The sequence below is a fragment of the Lithobates pipiens genome, unplaced genomic scaffold, assembly GCF_037356315.1.
Source record: "Lithobates pipiens isolate NorthernLeopardFrog02 unplaced genomic scaffold, aLitPip1_a1.2 Scaffold_8, whole genome shotgun sequence".
Classification (NCBI taxonomy): Eukaryota; Metazoa; Chordata; class Amphibia; order Anura; family Ranidae; genus Lithobates; species Lithobates pipiens.
Window position 1 is genome coordinate 310,269,949 of NW_027507903.1, and position 27,114 is coordinate 310,297,062.

General features: G+C 42.2%; 1 protein-coding gene across 7 annotated transcripts in view; it reads left to right on the forward strand.

Annotated features, from left to right (window-relative positions):
- Nucleotides 1-27,114, forward strand: part of SH3TC2 (SH3 domain and tetratricopeptide repeats 2) — a 204,014-nt gene that overhangs the window by 107,223 nt on the left and 69,677 nt on the right. For all 7 annotated transcript variants that reach the window (XM_077472737.1, XM_077472739.1, XM_077472738.1 and 4 more), the window contains 4 exons: nt 10,945-11,050; nt 17,346-17,489; nt 21,159-21,366; nt 25,127-25,203. In XM_077472737.1, coding sequence (XP_077328863.1) covers nt 10,945-11,050; nt 17,346-17,489; nt 21,159-21,366; nt 25,127-25,203 — 535 coding nt within the window. The remainder of the gene's footprint in view (nt 1-10,944; nt 11,051-17,345; nt 17,490-21,158; nt 21,367-25,126; nt 25,204-27,114) is intronic.

A 27,114-nucleotide genomic window follows, 5' to 3' on the forward strand; every position in this document is an offset into this window, starting at 1 on the left:
CTTCAAAAGTGTAATAAATAGTCAACAAGTTAGATGTGTAATTTATGTTCCTAGAACACATGATGGCGCTACCTGCATGTTGGGCCTCTCTATGTGGCCAGGCTGTGAAAAAGTCCCACACATGTGGTATTGTAATACTCAGGAGGAGTAGCAGAATTTTTTGGGGGGTGTCATTTGTGGTATACACATGCCACGTGAGAGAAATAACCTATTACAATGACAATTTTGTGGAGAAAAACAAAAAATGAAAAATCTTAATTTTGCAAAGAATTGTGGGAAAAAAATGACAACATCAAAAAGCTCACTATGCCTCTTACCAAATACCTTGGAATGTCTACTTTCCAAAAAGGGGTAATTTGGGGGGTATTTGTACTTTCCTGACTTGTTCGGGTCACAAGAAGCGAGATAGGCCACCAGTACATCAGATGTGATCAATTTTGTGCGATTCGCACCACACCTTGTAGACTCTCTAACTTTCACAAAGACCAAATAATATCCACTAATTTGGGTTATTTTTACCAAAGATATGTAGCAGTATAAATTGTGGCCAAAATTTATGAAGAAAAATTTATAATTTGCATAATTCTGTCACAGAAACAAAGAAATATGCGTTTTTTTTTCAAAATTTTCGGTCTTTTATCATTTATAGCGCAAAAAATAAAAACCCCAGAGGTGATCAAATACCACCAAAAGAAAGCTCTATTTGTGGGAAAAAAAGGACAAAAAATTCATTTGGGTACAGTGTTGCATGACTGAGTAATTGTCATTCAAAGTGTGAGAGCACCGAAAGCTGAAAATTGGTCTGGGCAGGAAGGGTGTTTAAGTGCCCAGTAAGCAAGTGGTTAAAAATGTCAATCGGTTTACGAATAATATTTCTCAACATAAAACTGCAAAGTGTTTAAATGTATCATCATCTACAGTACATAGTATCAAATGATTCAGAGAATCTGGAGAAATTTCTGTGTGCAAGGGACAAGGCCAAAATGCAATATTGGATGCCCGTGATCTTCGGGCCCTCAGATGGCACTGATTCAAAACAGACATGATTGTGTGATGGACATCACTGCATGGGTTTAGGAATACTTCCAAAAATCACTGGCTGTGAACACAGTTTGCCGTGCCATCCAAAAATACAAGGTAAAGCTCTATCATGCAAAGAAGGCACATTTGAACATGATTCAGAAATGCTGCTATAGTCTTTGGGCCAAAGTTCATTTAAAATGGTCTGTTGCAAAGTGAAAAACTGGACAACTCAAATAGTAACATTCTTTTTGGCAACCACGGGTGCTGCATTATCTAGACTAAAAAGGAGAGGGACCTTCCATCTTGTTATCAGCGCTTAGTTTAAAAGCCTGCATCTCTGATGATATGGGGGTGCATTAGTGCGTATGTAATGGGAGCGTGCACATCTAGAACTGCACCATCAATTCTGAAAGATATATCCAGGTTTTAGAGCAGCATATCCTCCCATCCAGACATCTTTTTCAGGGAAAGCCTTGCATATTTCAGCAGCACAATGCTAATCTGCATACAGCATTTATGACAAAAGCATGGCTTCGTAGTAGAACAGTCCGGGTTCTTAACTGGCCTGCCTGTCCAGCCCAGACTTTTTACCAATTAAATATTTGGCGCATCTCAAAATGAAAAGTAAAATTTTCTATATCAGGCAAGATTAGGACAACATCATTTTCACAAAACTCCAGAAGCTGGCTTCCTCAGTTTCCAGATGTTCACAGAGTGTTGTTAAAAGAAGAGAGGATGCTACACCCTGGTAAGTATGGCCTCTGTTCCATCTCTTTTTAGATATGTTGCTGCAATCAATTTCAAAATTACCTTATTTTTTTCTTTCTAACTTCAGCTTGTTCAATTAAGCTTTGGCAAAAAACAAAACAAAACAACAATTTTTAACCCTTTCTGCCATTCTCTGCAGCTTCGGGGTATTTTCGCCCGCACTCTGCCGCTCTCGGCTATCTTTGGCCATTCTCGGCTATTTTCGGCCGAGTGTGGCCGAAAATAGCCGAGAAAGGCTGAAAATAGCCGAGAGCGGCCGAGTGCGGCTGAAAGCCGTCAAGAGCGGCCGAGAACTACCGAGCACCGCCGAGATACACAGGACATCTGCTCTGTATCTCGGCAGCACCATTTTTAAATGGCAAAGCCACAGAAAAGACTGCAAATGACTGACAAGGCTAAATGCAAGATTGCAAGTGACTGACAAGGCTGCAATGGAAGGCTGAAAATTACTGACAAGGCTGTAATGGAAGGCTACAAATGACTGACAATGCTGCAATGGAAGGCTGCAAATGACTGACAAGGCTGCAATGGAAGGCTGCAAATGACTGATAAGGCTGCAAATGACTGACAAGGCTGCAATGGAAGGCTGCAAATGACTGACAAGGCTGCAATGGAAGGCTGCAAATGACTGACAAGGCTGCAATGGAAGGCTGCAAATGACTGACAAGACTGCAATGGAAGGCTGCAAATGACACTGACAAGGCTGCATTGATGGGGATTTAAATGTAAATTTTTTTCCCTCAAACTTCCCTCCTAAAAGTTTTTTCCTTTTAAATTCCCTCCTAAACTTGGGGTGGGTGTTATACGCCGAGGCATGTTATACGCCAATAAATACGGTAAATGAAAAAATAAATGGTGTTATGGCACATAAAATATGCACATTTTACTTTGTAATCTTTACTGTTTAAAATGCCACTAAAATTATGACTCTGAAACAAAGCATTGTAAAGTTATTTACAAATTAAAAATATTAACAAACAAAAAAAGTTTAGATATTGTAGCAGTCTTTTACCTCTTTTGGTCTGATGAGAACCTCCAAGGAAAAAGATAGCTGACATCCTTCAATATGTGGTGGGTTGTGAGGAATAGTGGGTGCAAAGATGGTGAAAGTCATTGGGCGCCAGAAACTTCTTGGATGTAAAAGAGGTTTTATTTCTTTTGACAGTCCTTTTTATATATTTTCAAGGAAGAGGGTTAAGGCCAGGACACTCTTAGATAGTTGCAAACTTAATTGGCAGACTTTTTGACTTCAATGGGAGAACAGCGTACAGGGACAGGCTCCAGCAAGGTGCCACTTCTCCACTTGCAGGATTGCTGTCTCCTATGGTACCAATCATTTAACAGTTCTGGTCTCTTACTAGACCTACTGATTCACTGGCTATGAATCCCTTGATCTCCTCCAAGGTTGGCAGGGGCATCCCCTCAAGGGTCACCCCCGCTCTTCTGCTCAAGGGTCACCATAATTTATTATTGGACTGCAAGCCGCGGTCCCAACCCTACGTTGCCCTCTTACTTCTGGATAGGCCCTCACACAGCCTGGAAGCCAGATGCCCCCGGGATAGGCCCAATCTCTGGCCTAGCAGCCTGGGGCAGACATTATAAGGCAGTCCGGGTGGCACAGAACACAGATCACCTGACCACACCCGAATATATAAGCTCTTCCAGCAGGCCAAGGAAATAAAGAAAACCCCTGACTATTGGACGGGACACCCACATACCCATAACCTGAACTTTGGTTGCCTTTGTCATATCTAGTACCTCCAAGTGCCCGATCACCTAGTGGTAGAAGAGAAAAGTACAACAAGGCCAAACTTAGGGAGAAATCAATGGATCTATAACAATTTAACTATGGTAGTTACCCCTGCTAAGGAATTTGCTGAGGACCTCCCGCTTCAAAATGTATCCAATTCGCATACACAGTGGGAAAAATAATTATTTGATCCCATGCAGATTTTGTAAGTTTGCCCACCTACAAATAAATAAAGGGTCTATAATTTTTTATCATAGGTGTATTTTAAATGATAGAGACAGAATGTCAACCAAAAAGCCAGAAAAAATACATGATATAAATGTTATAAATTGAGTTCCAGTTCAGTGAGTAAAATAAGTATTTGATCTCCAAGCAAAACATGACTTAGTATTTGGTGGAGAAACCCTTGTTGTCAAGCACAACTCTTGTTGTAAGACATTTCTTGTAGTTGGTTACCAGGTTTGCACACATCTCCGAAGGGATTCTGGACCACTCTTCTTTAGAGATTTTCTATAAAGCCTTAAGGTTTCTTGGTTGTTGCTTGCCAATCGAAGTTTCAACTCCTTTCATAAATTTTCTATAGGATTATGGTCTGGAGACTAGCTAGGCCACTCCATGACTAGGGATGAGTCCGGTGTTCGATTCGAACCCATGTTCGAATCGAACATCAGCCGTTCGTCCGTTCGTCAAAAACAGAACTTTGTGGGCCGTTCGCATCAAATTTGTGTGATACGAACAGCCCACAATGCACTGCGCCAGTCGCAGTGCATTGCTGGCTGATGATTAGCCAAGCATGCACTGTGACCCCACATGCTTGGCCAATCAAAGCGCCGGCAGAGAGGAGAGCCATAATTGGCCACAGGTTGGATGCCTGTGACCATTTATAGCTCAGGGGGTATAGTACACGCTCCACACTATATAAGGCCGCCAGCGCGGCGGCCTTGTGTAGTGTGTTGCAGCATTCATAGAGAGAAGGATAGGCAGGGACAGTGTCAGCTGTGCTTTACTTCTTTAGATAGCACTGTTACAGTGAGTGTAGTATTCAGGGAGAGAGCAGGATAGGGAGGGACAGTGTCAGCTTTGCTTTGCTTCTTTAGATACCACTGTTACAGTGAGTGTAGTGTTCAGGGAGAGAGCAGGCTAGGAGAGGCAGGGACAGTGTCAGCTTTGCTTTGCTTCCTAACCTAGCGCTGTTACAGTGGGTGCAGTGTACCTCCTGCATAGCATACACCTGAATCTACCCCCCTCATTGCTGGTGTTGTGTAGTTGATTTGTGCAACACAGGCATCTGCCTAATATTCAGCTGGTGTAGTGTGCCTCCTGCACAGCATACACCTGAATCTACCCCCTCGTTGCTGGTGTTGTGTAGTTCATTTGTGCAACACAGGCATCTGCCTAACATTAACATAACATATTTTGGGTGCGGGGTTCCCCTTAATATCCATACAAGACCGAAAGGGGCTGGTAATGGGCTGGGGTAGGGGGTGATGGGGTAGCCATGCCATTTTTCTCAAAGATTTTCCTCCATATTGCCAGGACAAGACATTACTTAATAATTACTTAATTAATGATTTAATAGCCGCAACCAGTTTTAAATGGCTTTTTTTCCTTTACAAATGTCATTTTGTGCAGGGACTGTTCTAAACATGGGAAACACATGCCACTTCACAGGCATACTTTAGACAACCCCCAGGTACGATTTTTAAAGTAATATTTCACTTTTTTTTTCACTTTATGCATCATTAAAATTACTGCTCCAGAAAAAACTTCAGTTTTTAAAACGTCTTTTTGCATTGATACATGTCCTCTGGGGCAGGTCCCGGGTCCCCAAACCCTTTTTAGGACAATAGCATGCATATTGGCTGTTATAATTAGAACTTTAGATTTCGAACATTCGTGTACATTGTGTACATTGTAATTAATAGGGTTCTAACGTTCGGCTCACCCCTATCCCTGACCTTAATCTGTTTCTTCTTGAGCCACTCCTTTGTTGCCCTAGCGGTATGTTTTGTGTCATTGTCATGCTGGAAGACCCTTCTCCAGTGTTCTGGCTGAGGGAAGGAGATTCTCATCCAAGATTTTACAATATATATCCCGTTGGCCCATCAAAGCTGCAAAGTTGGCCTGCACCTTTAGCAGAGAAACAGCCCCAAAGCATCATGTTTCCACCTCTGTGCTTGACTGTAGGAATGGTGTTATTAGGGTCATAGTCAGTATTTTTGTTCCTCTAAACATGGCGAGTTGAGTTAATGCCAAAGAGCTAAATTTTGGTCTCATTTGACCACAATACTTTCTCCCAACCCTTCTCAGAATCATTTAGATGTTCATTGGCAAACTTCAGAAGGGCCTGTATATGTGCCTTCTTGAGAAAGGGCAACTTGCAGATGCTGCAGGATTTGAGTAGAAATTGAACCATCAAAAGGACAGCGCATCAGAGAGACTCATAGTCTGATGTAAAAAGCATAACAACAATTTATTAAATGAAAAAAATAACAAAAGACTCAATAAAGGACGTTTGATCCTCTTGGGATCTTAAAACCTTTTCATCAGTCAATCACGGCAATAAAACAACAGTTGCTTGATGACAAATTAGCCCTGGTATCTTCTATTTGTGACTTTGAGATGTTGGTGACTGCAAGGCTGTGTTACCAGTGTAGTCTATTGTGCACGTGAATAAAAGGGCTGTAGGTGGTTAACTTCCAGAGGCAGGGGGAACCAGTAGAGTTCATATGCAAATGAAAATAAATGATTGGAACTGTGTTCCCAAAGTCACTCACTGTTATGAATGGTTGGACTGTGAGGCTGGGGCACCGTCATGCTGGGCTGGAGGAGTGGAAGAGAAAGGGTCAATCGTGCTTCCTGTGCTCCGGGACGGAGGTGCAATAAGCGCTGGAGGGTGTTGGTCCAAGTTGGACACAAGGTGGCGTCACTATTAGTCACGTGGGAGGCTCCGTAGCGAGGGGGTTACCATGCCAACCGGCCTGCTAACATGTTTCGCGCGCATGCAAACCGCTCGGGCAAGCGAAGCGGAGCGCTGCGCTCCAAGCCTTCCGGATACACAAGGTGGACGCCACCTTGTGTCCAACTTGGACCAACACCCTCCAGCGCTTATTGCACCTCCGTCTTGGAGCACAGGAAGCACGATTGACCCTTTCTCTTCCACTCCTCCAGCCCAGCATGACGGTGCCCCAGCCTCACAGTCCGACCATTCATAACAGTGAGTGACTTTGGGAACACAGTTCCAATCATTTATTTTCATTTGCATATGAACTCTACTGGTTCCCCCTGCCTCTGGAAGTTAACCACCTACAGCCCTTTTATTCACGTGCACAATAGACTACACTGGTAACACAGCCTTGCAGTCACCAACATCTCAAAGTCACAAATAGAAGATACCAGGGCTAATTTGTCATCAAGCAACTGTTGTTTTATTGCCGTGATTGACTGATGAAAAGGTTTTAAGATCCCAAGAGGATCAAACGTCCTTTATTGAGTCTTTTGTTGTTTTTTTCATTTAATAAATTGTTGTTATGCTTTTTACATCAGACTATGAGTCTCTCTGATGCGCTGTCCTTTTGATGGTTCAATTTCTGCTTTCTTCCACCAAGTCCAAAGTGGTCTAGCAGCTGCACATTGAGACTTTTTACAGGTCCTCCTCGAGACAACAATTAACTTAACATTTGGACAAAGCGTTCTCTACAAAAGGTTTTATTCATTTGTGCGCCAATAATTTTTGTTTTTAATGCAGGATTTGAGTCCATGGCAGCCTATTGTGTTACCAATGGTTTAGTGACTGTGGTCCCAACTGCCATGAGATCATTCACAAGCTCCTAGAGTGCAGTTCTGGGATGATCCCTCACTTTTTTCATGATCATCCTTACCCCATGAGGCAAAATCTTGCATGGAGCTCCAGACTGATGGCATTTGATGGTTATTTTGTGTTTCTTCCATTTGAAAATGATCATTCCAACAGTTGTCTCCTTCTCACCAAGCTTCTTGCTGATGGCCTTGTAGACAATTCCAGACTTATGCAGGTCTACAATCTTGTCCCTGACATCCTTTGACAGCTCTTTGATCTTGCACATGATGGTGAGAATGGAGGAAAGAGATTCTTTAGACAGGTGTCTTTTATACACATAACGAGTTGTCGTTAGGAGCACCTTCTTAAATTGACAGGACTAATCCGTGTACCACATGAGAACATATTCTAGCCAGTCTGTGGTAGCAAGAATTTTTGTCGTTTGGTAGGGAATCAAATACTTATTTTACTCAATGAACTACAACTAAATTTATAACATGTGTATCATGTGTTTTTTTTTCTGGATTTGTGGTTGATATTCTGTCTCTATCATTTAAAATACACCTATGATAAAAATTATAGACCCTTTTTTTGTATATGGGCAAACTTACAAAATCTGCAGGGGGATCAAATAGTTATTTCCCCCTCTGTATGTGAACCAAGCCTAATTGTGGGTCTGGACCAGTGTTGTTTATATGAAGATAAAAGACCAGGTGCGCCAGACTTAATGCAGTATTATGGTATCTATTTAATAAAATTAAAAGAAAGATAAATGGCTACTCACAAGAAGGGAGTAAATACAGGCATATAATGCAGAGTCCAAGAGGCAAAGTCATTCAGTGGTCCAAGGTGCTATTCATATGGTATAAAGATGGTAGGGTCCAGATGGTGTGGACAATAAGGCACTTGGAAATGGAGTAGCGATGTAGCGGTGTAGCCTCTGATGTAGTCCGGAAGGCCAGGAGGTACAGTGTACAAGCGTACTATGCAGTGAACGGAAACCAGAACTGGAAGTACATTCCAGCCTGGGACGCAAACAAGGAGGACTGGAAGTGACGTGATTAGAGAGGCCAATAGGATGACGCGTTTCACAGCATCTGCTGTTTCTTCAGATCCAGCTGACTGATCAGGAGCTTGTGTATACTGTAAATAGGCTGAAGGAGAGGGGACAAAAAAGCGTCCCTAGCTAATATAGAGCTGTAAACAAACATAGGCATGGATTCATACTAACAAATAGACCCTGAATTGTAATACACATATAGTACCAGTATAGAGAAAGACTGCAAAAAGTGTACAAATAATATGCATCTATATTTAAAAAAATAACAATATACACAAAACATATAAAATATGCATAGCGAACAGGCAAGAAATGTACTTTTATTGCAGAAGAGACATTTAATGTCTCTTCTGCAATAAAGACCCTGCCTGTTTGTAATTTTTTTTTTTTTTTAAGATTAGTTCTCAAGGAGTCCAATTGCTTATCTTTGACTATAGAACAATAATGCCACGTACACACGACCAGACTTTTTGACAGAAAAGGTCCGACGGAACGAGTCCGTCGGACAATTAGATCGTGTGTGGGCTCCATCAGACCTTTGCTTGCCACAAATCCGGCGGACTTTAGAAATAGAACATGTTTTCAATTTTTCCACCAGAACTCCGCCAGACCGAGAAATCCATTCATGTGTATGCTGGTCCGACGGACAAAAACGGACACTAGGGCAGCTATTGGCTACTGGCTATGAACTTCCTTATTCTAGTCCGGTCTTACGTCATCACGTTCGAATCCGTCGGACTTTGGAGTGGTTGTGTGTGGCCAAGTCCGTTCATTCGGAAAGTCCGTCGGAACTCCACCAAAAGTCAGTCGGAAAGACCGTCGGACCTAGTCCCTCGAAAAGTCCGGTCTTATGTACGCGGCATTAGTCTCAATGTTGTGTAAATGAGAATATTCAGAATAATTCAGTAGTTTAGCAAAACCCCACGAAAAGACTTAGGAGCAGATTGTATTAGTGACATAGCAACCATTTTTTTCTGTATATGTGGGGTCTTTTAAAGTTGAACTGTGGCCTAAAACAATTTTTTGACATTGCTCTGTAAAAATAGATCCACACTAATGAAGTGTATGTCATTCACTTAGGGTTCAGCATTTGAGCAACTCTGACTTTCACTCACCCCCATACAGTGCAGTCAGCACCTAACTTTGGGTATTCTGTTCGGTGGATGCAAGGCGCTCTATGATTGGAGGAAGGGCAGATGAATGTCATGATCTACCGTCCTCCAATCACAGAATGCCTTGCATTCATTGGAAAGAAGGCAAGATGTTTACTGAATAGAGGGGCAGGAGTGCCAGTGACCCATTGTGCTCTGAGTAATCCTGGAACTGTAAATATAAATCTTTTTTACAAATACAATTAAAAATATATATATTTGTGCCCCTATATTACCACACGTGCAATAATGGATATTTTTCACGTGTGTGTGTTTGTTTTTTAATGGTAGTATATGGGCACAATTTTTTTTATTATATTTGAAAAAGGTATTATAATTTATACTATATTATATTATAAATGAGGGACAGTCTCTCAAAATGAAAGACCTTTGGAAGCTATACTTTTACTTCACTCCCCCGCCAACCCGATCCACTGGTGGAGGATGAGGAACAACCTTCCTGTCTCTTGAATGTTGAAAGCCAGTGATTGGTACCTGAACAGTTAAGTGCCATGCCCAAGTATTGTAATTTTTTGGCACTGCATAAACATGAAAATACTAAAAATTGGTATTTGTGTAGAATTTATGGTGGTCTGCAGATCTGGATGGTAGGAGAAGGGAGGGGGGCATGCAGGGGGTGAAAGTGCCTTGTGGTGACTACTGTACTATCCTAGTCATACTGTTTTTACCCTAGCTAGGGTAGTTTTGATTACTATGGGTCAGCCAGCAAATTAAATTCAAAATACTCACCACAACATACAAAGCCATTCACAACTCTGCCCCGAGCTACCTCTCCAATCTTGTCTCCAAATATCACCCAAATCGTCCTCTCCGCTCTTCTCAAGACCTCCTACTCTCAAGCTCTCTCGTATCCTCCTCCCATGCTCATCTCCAGGATTTCTCCAGAGCCTCTCCCATCCTCTGGAACTCGCTATCGCCACTGGTCCGGCTATCCCCTACTCTTGCTACCTTGAGGCGATCCCTGAAAACTCATCTCTTCAGGGAAGCCTATCATGTCTCCAACTAATCTCCTACCATTTCCATCAGCTCATTCCCGACAGTTATAACCTTTTGTACCACCTGCCCCACCCTATTAGATTGCAAGCTCTTCTGAGCAGGGCCCTCTTAACCCTCTTGTATTTTATTGTATTGTAACTATATTGTCTCCTTTTGTTGGCGCTATATAAATCCTGTATAATAATAATAATGGGTACCCATTAATGACAGCAAGCATCCCTAAGCTTGGTGTTTAGGAGAAAAGTCTATATTACCAAAAAATAGCTCATGTGCAACATAACCAGTTGTCTGACTGCCACCTAGTGTCCACAACAGAATGTAGCTTTTAGCATGGTTTTCTAGCAGGGCTGTAATTGTATGTTGTCATTTATTTCAGGAGCTGTCCGCCCGGCTAGTGTCCATCCAGGCTCAGAATGATGTTTTCATTATCACCTTCAAGACTATAGAGGAAATCTGGAAGTTTACTACTTATCTCTCACTAGGTTAGTGATGGCACATGCCTTTCTTTTCAAATGTAATTTCTCACTGCTTTCTATTAATTTTATTATTATTACTTATATTATTTAAAAATGTCAGTTAACTGGAACATTGTTAAATAAAAAGGCACTGCATCTACAGCCAATGTAACGTAAATTGTGGGCTTAACTGCATGTTAAATTATTATTAATATTTATTGTGTGCACAAACCTGCCACAAAAGGGATGCTGTTATAAGTTTAATATAAACCTGCATAAAGATTGGGGATCGAATTTGGGTTAATAAAACTAAACAAAAAAAAAACAGAAAACAAATCTACAGAGTATCTGCATACAGGCATACCCCACTTTTAAGTACACAATGGGGTTTATTTACTAAAGCTGGAAAGTGCAAAATCAGGCTCACTTCTGCATATAAACCAATGAGCTTCTAACCCCAGCTTGTTTAATTAAGCTTTGGTAATAAAACCTGGGGACTCATAGGTTTCTATGCAGAAGTGAGCCTAATTTTGCACTTTCCAGCTTTAGTAAATAAACTTGTGTACTTAAAAGTGGGGTATGCCTGTATTAAATGGTAGAAAGTAAGATTGAAATCAATATGTAATAATTTTCACTAAACTCTGATTTCAAATATATATATTTTATTCAAGTATGTATTCTTAACTCAAAAAGTACCTTCTCTTATTTAGGCCCCTTTCACACATGTGGACAGTATGTCCGTATTTCATCCATCCGTTTGCGGATGAAATACGGACATACATGCATCCCTATGGGATAGCGGGTGTCTGCGGATGAACATCCGCAGACACCCGCTATTGTCCGCCTCCGCAACTGTCCGATTCTGCAGATGGAGGAAAATCCTATTTTTCTATCTGTCTGCAGAGCGGATCGGATGAACACGGACAGACGGGCCGTGCTCATCCGATCCCCATAGAGGAGGATGGAGAGCTGACAGGGCGGTCCCTGCACAGTGTGCGGAGACCGCCCTGTCTGCCGCCGGCTCAGCAGGGACAACGGCCGCGCTGTGTGAAAGGGGCCTTAGTTATTACAGGTATTTATATAGATAGCATCATCAATTTACGTAGCACTTTAAATATATATTGTACATTTGCATCAGTCTCTGCTCTCAAGGAGCTTACAATCTAAAATCCCTAACTCACATTCATACATACACATACTAGGGGCCAATTTGGACAGGAGCCAATTAACCTACCAGCATGTCTTTAGAGTGTGGGAGGAAACTGGAGTACCCAAAGGAAACCCATGCAGGCACAGGGAGAACAATGCAAATTTCAGGCAGGTAGTGCCGTGGTTGTGATTTGAACCAACAACCCTAGTGCTGCTGGGCAGAAGTGCTGTTGCTCCCACCCTCCTCCAAATTTTGGTTTACCTTGAAATGGACTATAGACTGTGGACTAAGGGATATGTAGTGTGAACAGAGCAGTTCACATGACCACTAACACACACCACTCTTAAATCAAACTAAGGGGGGGGGGAGTAGAAGTTTTTTAGCTCATGGCCGAAAGTAAGAAAAGATTAAATGTAAAATAGATTACAGAGCCATTGAGTGGTGGGTGTGTTTTTTTTGGTGAATAAGAATATTGTTTAGACCCCTTTCACAAGCGTTTTTCAGGCGCTGACATTGTGAAAGGGCTCTTAAAGCACTCAGGCTTTTACATTGGGATTGCAGTTGCGGCTTCTTTCAGGCGCTTTTTTTTAAAGCTAAAGAGCCTGAAAAATGCCCCAGTGTGAAAGGGATCTCAGTGTGAAAGCACTCAGGCTTTTACATTGGGATTGCAGTTGCAGCTTCTTTCAAGCGCTTTACAGGCGCTTTTTTTAACGCTAAAGCACCTGAAAAAACGCCTGAAAAACGCCCCAGTGTGAAAGGGGTCTTAGTGTCACTTTAATTGATTGGTATGCCTAAAATATCTTCATGACAGGTCCTCTTCACTGGCAACTTCAGTTGCCATTACTTGTACATGATATAAGTGAAAATAACATGTACAAAGTAATTTGTTTTAAGTAGGCACAAATGCTGCAGTGTCCCTCTTAACCACTTGAGCCCCGGAAGGTTACCCCCTTCCTGACCAAGCCCTTTTTTTGCGCTACGGCACTGCGTTGATTTTACTGACAATTGCGCGGTCGTGCGACATTATACCCAAACAAAATTGACGTCCTCTTTTTCCTACAAATAGAGCTTTATTTTGGTCGTATTTGATTACTTATTTTTTGCTCTATAAATCAAAAAAAGTAACAATTTTGAAAAAAAAAGCAATATTTTTTATTTTTTGCTATAATAAATATCCCCTAAAAATATAAAAAAAAAAAATAATTTCTTCCACAGTTTAGGCAAATATGTATACTTCTACTAATTTTTGTTAAAAAAAAAACGCAATATGGATTGGTTTGCGCAAAAGTTATCGCGTCTACAAAATAAGGGATAGATTTATGGTATTTTTATTAATAATTTGTTTTTTTTATTAGTAATGGCGGCGATCTGTGATTTTTTTATCTTGACTGCGACATTGTTGGGGACAGATCGGACACTTTTGACACTATTTTGGGACCAATGGCATTTTTTACAGCGATCAGTGCTATAAAAATGCACTGATTACTGTGTAAATGTCACTGGCAGGGAAGGGGTTAAACACTAGGGGGCGATCAAGGGGTTAACTGTGTTCCCTCAGAATGTGCTAACTGTAGGGGGGATGGGCTCACTAGAACATGACAGAGATCACTCTCCTGACCACTGGGAGCAGTAGATCCCTGTCATGTTGCTAGACAGAACAGGGAAATGCCTTGTTTACATAGGCATCTCCCTGTTCTACCTCTCTGTGTCACGATCGCGGGCCACCGGCGAAGATCAAATCTGCGAGACCTGCGGACATGCTCCCTTGGTGCGGCGGGCAGGCGCGCTCCACCGGTGGTGTGAGTGCTCCTGCTAGCTGCAGATGATGCAGCGATGTACAGGTACGTTGTTTTGCGCACTCGTGCCCCTTTGCCAACGTATATCAGCATTAGCCTGTCGGCAAGTGCTTAAAGTATAACTAAAGCCAAGACTTTTATTTTTATTTTATATAGAGTGGAGAGGGATTAGGATGCTTTTCAGGTTTTATTGCTGTCTGTGTTCCCTCGTTAGGCAGATTCACCCTCTCTATTTGTCCTGTTGACCATTGTCACTGAAAGAAAATCACAAGATTATAGAGTACATTTTTTAATAAACTAGTTCTGATGATTCTGGTGACTACAAGGGATTCCTTCATTTTGGAGGGATTTTCTTTTACTTCCTGTTTTGACTATAGGACTTAAAGTGACCAAAAATCTTACAGATGACATAAAAAAATAAAAACCTGACAAGGGTTATAACCCTCCCTGTCCAAAATGAAAAAAAAAACAAGCTTTACCTTCAGTTCTATTTTAATGCATTCTTGGTTCATTGACCATCACGTTGATAGAATAGGGTGTTCTACCACTTGTACACACTGTGCTCAACTTGCTGTAACATGCTCATCTGTTGTGCATGTGGTCTTTTAACACTTGTATATCATAAAATCAGAATGGTTCAATAGTGCACATGTAGGCAGGTTGACTTCAATATGTATTTTTGTTATAGAGAGTTAGATAGCTTGCTCAGGCTGGGAAGGGGGTAACCAGGTTGGAGCTCTTTTCCCGGGCTTAATTGGCCCTGCCCTCCACCCTGTGATATAAAAAAGAGAGGAAGGCTGGGTCCCAAAGGGGAGCTGGAGTTCTTTCCTGCTTCGCTCCTGTCCACAACTGACATGGGATAATAAGAATGAGCCACTGTGCTAGGTAGTCTTTTGGAACACCGGAAGGTCTGAAAAATTGACAAGCTTTGGAAAGTGCCACTAATGAATATTCACTTTGTGAAGGTATGCCTGGGCAGCTTCAGTTCAGATGTACTGTTTGGAATTTGCTAACAGAAGCCTTCGGTAAAATTTTCAAACATTGTTTCCTAATATAACCGTGCCACAAAAATAGCAAAATGGCCCTTAAAATCGAATGAGGCCTTACAGTGCTGAAGTTCAGGCTTCCAGAAAGGAGAGAATATCAGGGAGATAAAATAAAACACTATGCTTGGAATTGTAACTCTTTTGTGTCTTCCTGGTTGCAGAGTTTGTCCTATCACCTTTCTTTCTTTTCTTGTCTCTGTCTCTAATTTGTGTTCCCTCCACACAGTCTGTCATTCCTGATGTCGTCTTCCCCCTTTCAGCTACAATAAATCTTAAAGCTGGCCTCTAGTGGCTCTGATTTTAGGCACAGTGCCAATAATGGAGAGCAACCGAACATGTGCATGACAAGATGAGACTTGATTTTGAACAGTGCAGTCACTTATTTTTAATGTTTTATCTAGCTATATACTGAAAAGCTATATGTTTTATATGCAAAAGGAGCCAGCCTGAAGTGTTCTATCAGGACTTAATTTTCTGACTTAAAGTGGAACTTTCGCTGATCTGCTTTCTTCCCCCTCTCCGGTGTCACATTTGGCATCTTTCGGAGGGGGGGGGGGGGGTACCTATTTTGACAGATACTCTTCCCCACTTTGGGCAGGCTGCGCCACGGTCCCTCGGAAGTTCAGCCCCCCTCTTCCTTCCCCTGCCACCGGGCCAGTTAGAAAGCCCGCTTTGTGCATGTGCAGGCTTCACTGCCAGTTTCCCTTACCAGGAATAGAGGCAGCGGCACCTGGGAGCTAATCCAAAGATCAGCTGGGGTGCTGACATCGGGGGCTCCCTGAACAGGTAAGTGTCCATATATTAAAAGTCAGCACCTACAGTATTTGTAGCATCTGACTTTTCATTTTATTTTCCCCCAGGCTCTTTGAGTTCCACTAAACTTGTGTTCAATGTACGCTTCCCGTACCGCATTCAAAGCACACTGCACTTGCAATCTGCAGTGGGTGTCAATATTAACTTAACAACACCTCATACAGGGTTGCAAACACAGTGGGGTGTATTTACTACAACTGGAAAGTGAAAAACCTGTTGTAACTCTACATAGAAACCAATCAGTTTCCAGGTTTTATTGCCAGAACTTAATTGAACAAGCTGAAGTTAGGAACTGACTATTATGTACAGCTGCACCAGATTCTGAGTGCATAAATTTTAGTAAATCTACCCCAGTGCATTTGCCTGCACAAGATGTGCAGTAGTACCCTGTGATCCGGTTGCTGTGCATTTTGTAAAGAAGTGCATGCACTACTTTTGGTGCGATCTGGCATGAGTTCAGCCTATTCAAATGAATGGGCTGAAATCGCACTGGACCCGGATTGCATGTGAATCTCATAGGAAAGCGCATTGTGTTCCGAAGTGAGAACCGGCCCTTAAGCTGGTACACTAAAAGGTAAGATTCAGTATTGACTGCATGTGTACAATACTCACTTGTTCATTCTGCCTTTTCCTTTGGTGATTTGTGTACATGGTAGTGACATGGAATATTCCAATAGACATTTATATTCTCAACTTCCTAGCAGTACACATCATATTGGTCCTACTGCAATTTCTTATTTAACCACTAGGTGTCACAGTTTTCATTATTGTTCAATAAAAGTTTTTATATCTGTATATATATATATATATATATATATATATATATACAATTCGATTTGACACATTACACAGTGCTTAACTACATATGTATTGTACAGCCATTCACACAAGTCTCTGTTCACCTAACATCAAAATAACACAAGTGGACACTATCACTTCCTTTTTCATACCTCCCAACTTTCTGAGATGAGAAAAGGGACACCCTTCACACCTCCAGTTATGCAGACCATTAACAATGTATTTGTCAGAAATCCAGAATAATTTTTTTCCTAACATTACTTTTCCTATATGCTGGCTATTCAAAGTAACAAACAAGGCAATTCAGCGATAGGATGAAGCTTTTAGTGAAGAATAACACTTGGTAGTTTAGTATATTTTCATAGATACATGTATATCAGACCAAAATAAGAGGGACAACTGAGTAGGAATAAAGCATAGGTGATGGGGGTGGCTTCTAAAGAGGCACAATCCATCCAAATTAGGGACAGTTGGAAGGTTTGCAGGTTTGATAGTTGCCTGGCGTCTCCAAAGCAGTAAGATATGCAGGATAAGTGATTGTAGTAAACTACAGTGTTCCCTTTAATTGCAAATCTACAAATCTCTCTATTTCATACAGTAACAAAAATACAAAAAAGGAAGCATGAAAAATGAGAAAGTAACATTATACATAGAAACACTGCAAAAATAACTCAAAATATGTCCTGAATAATTATCAACTATACTTATCTTTTTTTTAGGTATTGTGGCTTGCACTTTAGAACATCTGCTCTTCGATGAGAGGTACTGGTTGAATTCTGCACTGGTAGAAGACACTGAAGTACAAGTATCTGTAAATCAAGATGAATTGGCAACACTGTATCTCGGTCTCCTCCTCCAGGAAGGTATGGAACACCTATATTACATTTGCATAAGGCTTCTGCAAGCTTATGATTATACAGTGCCTTGCGAAAGTATTCGGCCCCCTTGAACTTTTCAACCTTTTGCCACATTTCAGGCTTCAAACATAAAGATATAACATTTTTATTTTTTGTGAAGAATCACCAACAAGTGGGACACAATTGTGAAGTGGAACGAAATCTATTGGATTTTTGAAACCTTTTTAACTAATAAAAAAATGAAAAGTGGGGCGTGCAAAATTATTCGCCCCCCCTTGCGTTAATACTTTGTAGAGCCACCTTTTGCTGCGATTACAGCTGCAAGTCGCTTGGGGTATGTATCTATCAGTTTTGCACATCGAGAGACTGAAATTCTTGCCCATTCTTCCTTGCAAAACAGCTCGAGCTCAGTGAGGTTGGATGGAGAGCATTTGTGAACAGCAGTTTTCAGCTCTTTCCACGGATTCTCGATTGGATTCAGGTCTGGACTTTGACTTGGCCACTCTAACACCTGGATACGTTTATTTGTGAACCATTCCTTTGTAGATTTTGCTGTATGTTTGGGATCATTGTCTTGTTGGAAGATAAATCTCCATCCCAGTTTCAGGTCTTTTGCAGACTCCAACAGGTTTTCATCCAGAATGGTCCTGTATTTGGCTGCATCCATCTTCCCCTCAATTTCAACCATCTTCCCTGTCCCTGCTGAAGAAAAGCAGGCCCAAACCATGATGCTGCCACCACCATGTTAGACAGTGGGGATGGTGTGTTGAGGGTGATGAGCTGTGTTGCTTTTATGCCAAACATATCGTTTTGCATTGTGGGCAAAAAGTTCGATTTTGGTTTCATCTGACCAGAGCACCTTCTTCCACATGTTTGGTGTGTCTCCCGGGTGGCTTGTGGCAAACTTTAGACGAGACTTTTTATGGATATCTTTGAGAAATGGCTTTCTTCTTGTGCAGTGTATGACTGTATTGTTGTCCTATGGACAGACTCTCCCACCTCAGCTGTAGTTCTCTGCAGTTCATCCAGAGTGATCATGGGCCTCTTGGCTGCATCTCTGATCAGTCTTCTCCTTGTCTGAGCTGAAAGTTTAGAGCGACGGCCAGGTCTTGGTAGATTTGCAGTGGTCTGATACTCCTTCCATTTCAAAATGATCGCTTGCACAGTGCTCCTTGGGATGTTTAAAGCTTGGGAAATCTTTTTGTATCCAAATCCGGCTTTAAACTTCTCCACAACAGTATTACGGACCTGCCTGGTGTGTTCCTTGGTCTTCATGATGCTCTCTTTCAACAGAACCCTGAGACTATCACAGAGCAAGTGCATTTATACAGAGACTTGATTACACACAGGTGGATTCTATTTATCACCATCAGTCATTTAGGACAACATTGGATCATTCAGAGATCCTCGCTGAACTTCTGGAGTGAGTTTGCTGCACTGAAAGTAAAGGGGCCGAATAATTTTGCATGCACCACTTTTCAGTAGATTTCGTTCCACTTCACAATTGTGTCCCACTTGTTGGTGATTCTTCACAAAAAATTAAAATGTTATATGTTTATGTTTGAAGCCTTAAATGTGGCAAAAGGTTGAAAAGTTCAAGGGGGCCGAATACTTTCGCAAGGCACTGTACTTTACAGCCCTTAAAGTGTCCCCACTCCCGCTGGTGTCCTCCACTCCCCTTTACATGATTCCCCTCACAATAGTGTCATCTGCCCTCCACCCCTCTCACACAGTAATTTTCCTTCCCCCCCTCCCACAGTAGGGACATCTGCCCCACATACAATAGTATCGCCTGCCTCCCCATAGCAGTAGTGCCCCCTTCACATCACCCCCCTCCCCACTATAGTGTCCACTGCCCCCTCCACCCAGTCCCTTCTACTATTGCAGTGTCCTGTGCCCCCCCCAAAGCAGTGTCCCCTACCCTCTTAGTGTTCTTTGCCCCCCAAAAGCATTGTCCTTTGTCTCCTTCACACCCTCCCCGCACTGTAGTATCCTTGGCACCCCCACCAATGCAATGTCTTCTGACCCCTTCACCCCCCACACTTTTGTGTCCTCTACCCCTCCCCCAATGCAATGCCCTCTGTCCCCTTCACACCCTCCCCCACTGTTGTATTCTCTGCGCCCCCCCCAGTGCAGTGTCCTTTGTCCCCTTCACCCCCTCCCCACTATAGTGTCCATTGCTCCCCCATGCAGTGTCCTCTGTCTCCCCACTAAATTGTCGTATTCCCCCCAAAGCAATGTCCTCTGATCCCTTCACACCCTCGCCCCACTGTAGTGTCCTCTGTGCCCCCCATGCAGTGTCCTCTGTCCCCTTCACCCCCCCAATGTAGTGTCCTCTGTGCCCCCCATGCAGTGTCCTCTTCACCCCACTGTAGTGTCCTTAGCACCCCCCACAAATGCAGTGTTCTGTGTCCCCTTCACCCTCCCCACATCTGTGTCCTATGACCCCCAATGCACCCTCCCCCCCACTTTAGTATTCTCTGCACCCCCCCCCCCCAATGCAGTGTTTCCCTTTCACCCCCTCCCCACTTTAGTGTCCTCTGCCCCCCAAAGCAATGTTCTCTGACCCCTTAAAACCCTCCCCCCACTGTAGTGTCCTCTGTGCCCCCCAATGCAGTGTCCTCTGTCCCCTTCACCCAACAATGTAGTGTCCTCATCACTCCCCTCCCCACTGTAGTATTCTTTGTGCCCCCCCCAATGCACCCTCCTCCCCACTGTAGTGTCCTCGGCCCCCCCATGTAGTGTCCTCTGTTCCCTTCACCCCCTCTCCACTGTAGTGTCCTCTGCCCCCTCAAAGCAATGTCCTCTGACCCCTTCACACCCTCCCCTCCACTGTAGTGTCCTCTGTGCCCCCCCATGCAGTGTCCTCTGCCCCCATTACCCCCCCTGCACTGTAGTGTCCTCTGCCCCCCGTGCAATGTCCCCCTACACACACCCCTCCCCCACTGTAGTGTCCTCTGTGCCTCCCCATGCAGTGTCCTCTGTCCCCCTAACCCCCCCCCCTGTACTGTAATGTCCTCTGCCCCCCATGCAATGTTCTCTGTCCCCTACACACACCCCTCCCCCCACTGTAGTGTCCTCTGTGCCCTCCCATGCAGTTTCCTCTGTCCTCTTTACCCACACACTGTAATGTTCTCTGCCCTCCCAGTGTGATGTCCTCTTCACCCCCCCCCCCCCCCCACTGTAGTGTCCTCTGCCTCCTTTACACCAGTGTTTAAGTAGCCGTCTCCTACCTTACACCAGCGTATAGCAGAGCAGAACATGGGAGAAGTCACAGTACTGGATAGAGGGTGGGGGTGGGATCTGATAGAGTCAACTTTTTACATGAACAAGCCCAGCAACCAGTCACCTGCTGGTTAATGGATAATGTTAATTCCAGCAGCTCCTGCACCCACCCTCTATCCAGTACTGTGACTTCTCCTGATCTTCATGCTACAGTGAAGAGGAGAGTGGCAGTAGCGGCTGGGGGAAGGTCTGTGGGTGTTCCCATTTGACCCATCGGCTACCTGTGGTCGACGGGATGATCACGATCACCAGTTTGCCGCCCCCCAGTCTAGATAAACAATAGTATGGCCATAGTAAATAGGCCTTCCACTGATACAACCTTTTCATGTCAGAATGGCTCCCTCAGAATTCAAGTATATCTGATTCTTTCTTTAATCTTGTAAAATGTAGGGTGCTTTTATGCTCGAGCTGTGGTTCATGATGCTGGAGCACAGGTGGATGAAGGAAAGTCAGAGTTCCTTGCAGTCTCTATGAATGATGTAGTCTATATGAAGGACATCGGTGATGAGTCATCATGGGAAGGCCAGTCACTGAGTACAGGGGAGCGTGGATTATTGCCCATCATATCAGTGGAGCCACTGCCTCATCCTTTTTACCAGTAAGTGTTCTACCTCCTTTCATGCATCATAGTATACAAATAAATATAATATTTTGTTGTGACTGAAAACACTAGCTAAAAATGACCAACCCATAGATAATTTATGATGTGGAAAGGGACAAAGCAGGAGAGTAAAAAAGTGACTATATTTACCTTAATTAAAGTTATTCCAAAGTTGACATGCATTAGAAAAAATGTCAAGTTGTATCGCCCCCACATCTGCCTAAACACTTACCTGAGTCCTTTCTCAATCCAGTCGATCTTTGCTCTGCCCTCTTCCTCTTCTCACAGGACATAGAGACAACAGTGTTAGCTATTGGTTCCTATTGCTGTCAATCAAATCCTTTGAGGAGGGAATAGAGGCAGGGCCAAGCCAAACTGTGTGTGTTTATGGCAGCACACATCCTGACTTGGGAGTGCACCCACACCAGTGCCCCTATAACGGCTGGCTTTCTATGGGAGCACTCACAGGAGAGGAGAGTGTTGTTGAGGAACCCCAGAAGAGGAAGTAAGGTGAAGTTTTGTGCAATACCATTGCGCAGAGCAGGAAAATATAACTTCTTTTTATTTATTTATTTTCTTAGGAAAAAACAAATATTTAGCCTTTATAACAACTTTAAGAAAAATTATTTGGATTTTTTCTTTTTTCTTTTGAGAAACGCATCTAAGCACCTTTTAGAGTGAAATGGGCCACTAAAATCCATAAAAAAATAAAAAAAAAGTAATTGTTAAGCCTTATACACACGATTGGATTTTCTGACGGGAATTGTGTGATGACAGGCTGTTGGCGGAAAATCCGACCTTTTGTACGCTCCATTGGATAATTGTTGTCCGATTTTCCACAAACAAATGTTGGATGGCGGGCTTTGAAATTTTCCGTGGACAAATGTCTGTTGTCAGATTTTCCGATCATGTGTACACAAGTCTATCAGACAAAAGTCTGAAGTACAAACATGCATGTTGGAAGCAAGGACGAGCCGGAAAGCGGTCGGTGTTGTAAACTAGCATTCGTAATGCAAAATTAACATTCGTGACGCAGCAAATTATGAAATCTTGAAATGCAGCACGCATTCTCTTCTTCTTTAATGGGATAATAATGAAGCTGCTTTGCTGGTGATACTGATGGAGTTATGCCAAATGTATATTCAAAGGCTTTTTTTTTCTAATGATATCAAGAATAATATTATTATGCTTGTTTTTTTATTTTTGGTGCAAGTTACCACAACACCATCATTCCGTAGTTTTTTAGATCAAAGGTACAACTATGTTGGTGTCCCTTGTTAATTTTACATTGTATTTTTTATAATGTAACTGCCAACTCTCAAACTGTCTTTTGAAGTAAAACACATAGCCATTGTATTATTCTCAGTTTTCTTTTTATTGTGCATTAAAAAAAGAAAACAAATAAAATTAGACATGTTATCTGCCAATAGAACTTATTAACCAAAAAGTACATTCTATGCATCCAAAAATCTAGAAAATATACCAAATCAAATCATTATTATTCAACCAAAAAAGAAAATAAAAGCCTCATGCATTTGTCCTGCTTCTTAACCTCCCTGGCGGTATGATTATTTCGGATTTTAGGTGCTAAAAGCGGTACAATTATTTTGCATGAAAATTTGGCGTTTTATATTGAAGTCCTGTAATTCTTAGGAATAACTCACTTAAATCTTTCCAAACCAGAGTCTAGTAAACATCCCGGGTATGATAAAGTTTGAAAAATTAAATCATAAATTATAATATAATAAATAACTATAAATAATTATACCAAATAATAATATAACAATAATAAAAAATATTCAATAATGTAATCAAATCAAAAACACTGAAATTTGCTCAGTTGCAGAATTGTCACTGTCATTACTTTTCAATATTTGATGACGGATCTCCCCACAAATCGCTATCCCTCAATTCTGCGAGTGGTTCCAATTTATTATCGCTGTTTGGTTGCTATGGACAATCTCCAGTTTCCAGGCATAAAGAACAGTTTTTATAATATAAAACTACATGCAGGACACTGGAGAAACCACTAGGGACAAAGGGGATGTGAAATAATTACATACAGCAATGTAATCTGTAAGGCTCCGTGATGAATCGAGCAGAGGACGAGCCGCTCGTACAGCGAGGGGACATCGCTGGATCCAAGGGACAAGGTAAGTAAACCTCCCCCTGGATCCAGCGATGCGGTCCCGAGTCTGGCTCGGGGTTACCGCTTTTGGTTTAAAACTTCCACAGACTCGGGAACACCGCCAGGGGGGTTAATATAGGGGGTCAACAATGCCAAGAATTGGTGAAAGCAAGGGACCGTCATCGGGAGATAATTCGGAAAAACATCTGGATTATTCTCCTGGAGCCCCCGCAGCAAAGGCTTATGACATAATTGGTCACGATTAATACAGCAACCAATTTTTGGTCCAAGAAATCCTCCTCCTCCTGTTCCTGGACTGGACTTGGGTCAAAGCAATAACTCCAAGTCCAATAATAAATAACACATAATAAATAACACATATTTACTAAAGGAAAATCCACTTTTCACTGCAAGTGCACTTGAAAGTAAAGTAGCTGTAGATCTGAGGGGGACATGCAAGGAAAATTAAAAACAACATTTTAGCTTGCACATAAAATCACCAGAGCTTCCACTCATTTCAGATCTACCCCTTAGATTTAGAGCGACTGCACTTGAAAGTGCACTTGCAGTGCAAAGTGGATTTGCCTTTCGTAAATAACCCCCATTATCTCCTCTGATTCTGCAACGTGTCTGGTTGACGAACGGTCGTTCAGAAACAAACTGAAAAGTGCGAAATGAAAAGCACAAATCAACACTCACCAAACTTCTACTAACACGAATTTAGCAGAAGGAATCCAAAGGGTGGCGCGAAAGAGCTGAAAAACCACGGAGTACGTCACTACGTTCGTGTTTGCTGGCTGACAATTTCTTTCTGTTTGTATGCAACACAAGTTCCCGGCCAACACCCTTCAGACGAAAGTCAGAGGTTTTGTATGCGGAAAATCTGATCGTGTGTACGAGGCTTTACTCTCTATGTGCTGATATTCTAATTTGGATGTGCATTATCCTAATTTTTGTTTCACTAAATATATCAGAACTGGTGTCCCCATCATGAGACGTCCCTTCACTTTCTGTTCAGGTAAAAACTGTTAAACTAAGGCCTCTTTTACACTGTCATCGGCGGTAAAACGCCGCTATTTTTAGCGGTGTTTTACCGTCGCATTTGCGGCGCTTTTCGCCACTAGCGGAGTACTTTTAACCCCCTCTAGCGGCCGAGAAAGGGTTAAAACCACCCACAATAGCGGCGTTTTGCCAGTGGTATAGCCGCTCTTCCCCATTGATTTCAGTGGGGAGCAGCGGTGGAGGATCGGTAAATACACCGCTCCTTCACCGCTCCAAAGAAGCTGCTGGCAGGACTTTTTTTGACATCCTGCCAGCGCACCGCTCCGATGTGAAAGCCCTCGGGCTTTCACACTGGACACAATGGTGCAGCTGTTTGAGGGCGGATTGCAGGCGCTAATTTTAATGCTATAGTGCCTGCAAAACGCCCTCGTGTGAAAGGGGTCTTAGGATCTCCCCTCACTTTCTGTCCTGGTAATAACAGTAACCAGGGCAGGTATCGACAGTGAATCTACCACTTTAAATAGTGCTAAGCACTTTGTACCTGCAAGAACATCATTACTAAACAAATAAACACCTGTTAGTTAACAAAGGCTAAGAGCTAACTATGTTTTATTTATTTCTCTCTAGATGGTTTCTAAAAGTGTACCCTATATCCTGTAATGTGACAGAACAGAACTGCCGTAACATCACATCTCAGCCAATAGGTAAAGTTCCTTCCTGTAACACACACAGACCTCCTATTGTTTAAGTTGCTCATATCTATTATGAGCAACACAATCTGTCTTTGTACTGAACTGTGGATTTAACTCATAAATGTAATTCTTATATAATAAATTCGAAAAAAACAAAAAAAAAACAAATAAAGACAGAAGAAGGATTTTGACCTTCTGTCAGAAAAGCTCAAACTGAATAATTTCATCAGATATTCCAATCGTGTGTGGGGTTCAGCTGACTTTTTTTTAAAAAATTCTGACGGACCTAGAAAGTGAACATGTTTTAAATCTTTCCGATGGAATCAATTCCTATCGGGAAAATCGTATGTCTGTATGCTATACCGACGGACAAAGAATGGCGCATGGGCAGCTATTGGCTACTGGCTATTGAACTTCCTTTTCTAGTCCCGTTGTACGTCATTGCGTTCTAAACGAACGGACTTTGGGCATTTTTGCTTTATTTGAAAATGTGGGCAGTGGTTTACTGTCATGGGGTTAGTAAGCCACCTAAGACATTTTGTAACTTGAAGTGCCAGGGTGTGAACATACACTATATTTACATGCACATGAACTTTAATGGCATCTCTTACCCACAAACACGTATTAAACTCCCAGGCAACAGCTCTGACTTTTTCCCCCTGACCAAGGGTACCAGACAGGGTTGTCCCCTCTCCCCTCTTCTATTTGCTCTTGTGATAGAACCCCTAGCCTGTGCTATCAGAAACAACATAAACATTAACGGATACCATAAGGGATCTAGAGAATATAAATTATGCGGATGATGTGCTTCTATTTATAACTGACCCTCTCATCTCCCAATCTAACTAAAACCCTTGACATATTTCATGACCTGACAGGTCTCTGCGTAAATTTATCTAAATGCTCGGCTTTACCGATCAATATTCCGCCAGCATTATTATCTTCACTTAAAAATAAATTCACATTCAACTGGAGCGTATATTAATTCAGATATCTGGGTATCCAGATCGCTCCATTATACAAATCATTATACCATGTAAATTACCCCTCCTTAATCAATAGCATTAAAAATATACTTAAACTTTGGTCATCATACCAGATATCGTTCTCGGGACAAATAGTGGCCGTAAAAATGATGATACTACCAAAACTTTTGTTTTTCTTTAGAGCCCTTCCTCTTAATCTATCTAAAAAAACATTAGATTCCTTACAGAGAGACATCAATAAATTTATTTGGCTAAACAAAAAACCCAGATTTAGCTATTCCCTTATGTTTAGACCCTAAATGAAAGGAGGCCTCGGAATCCCCAACCTTTGGCTTTATTATCTTTCTGCCAGACTCACTCAACTAGCCCAATGGTATGCCCCTTCACTCCAAATCCCTTGGCCTCGTTTTGAGGAAGATTCCATCCAACCCTATAATTTACAAGGACTCCTTTGGTCCAAATCAACCCCACCACAAAAATGAAGACAACTAAACCTTATTGTCACCCATTCCCTTCAACCATGGAACAGACAAACCATTAAGTTCAAGTTGCTCTCTGAAACTCCCCCCCTGCCTTCCTTTCTGGGTGCCCCCCCCCCCCCAAGCAGCACTCAAGATCCAAACTTTCTAATATATTGGAAGATACATAACCTAACACATTTAAAATCGCTCTCCCACAATAATTATTTTCTTACTTTCTCCAGTCTACAAGCAAACTATGATCTCCCATCTACCGAACTGGAAAACTATACAAAAATAAGACAATTTTATCAGAAATATCATTTGCTTACTCTCCACCACCCTTATTCACAATTTGAACAAATTTGTATCTCCTCCCCTCGAGATAGGGGCTTAATCTCCAGAATATATAAATGGTTAAACGAGACCAATATGCCTAAGAAATCACACCCCATGCTACAATGGGAATTAGATTTAAA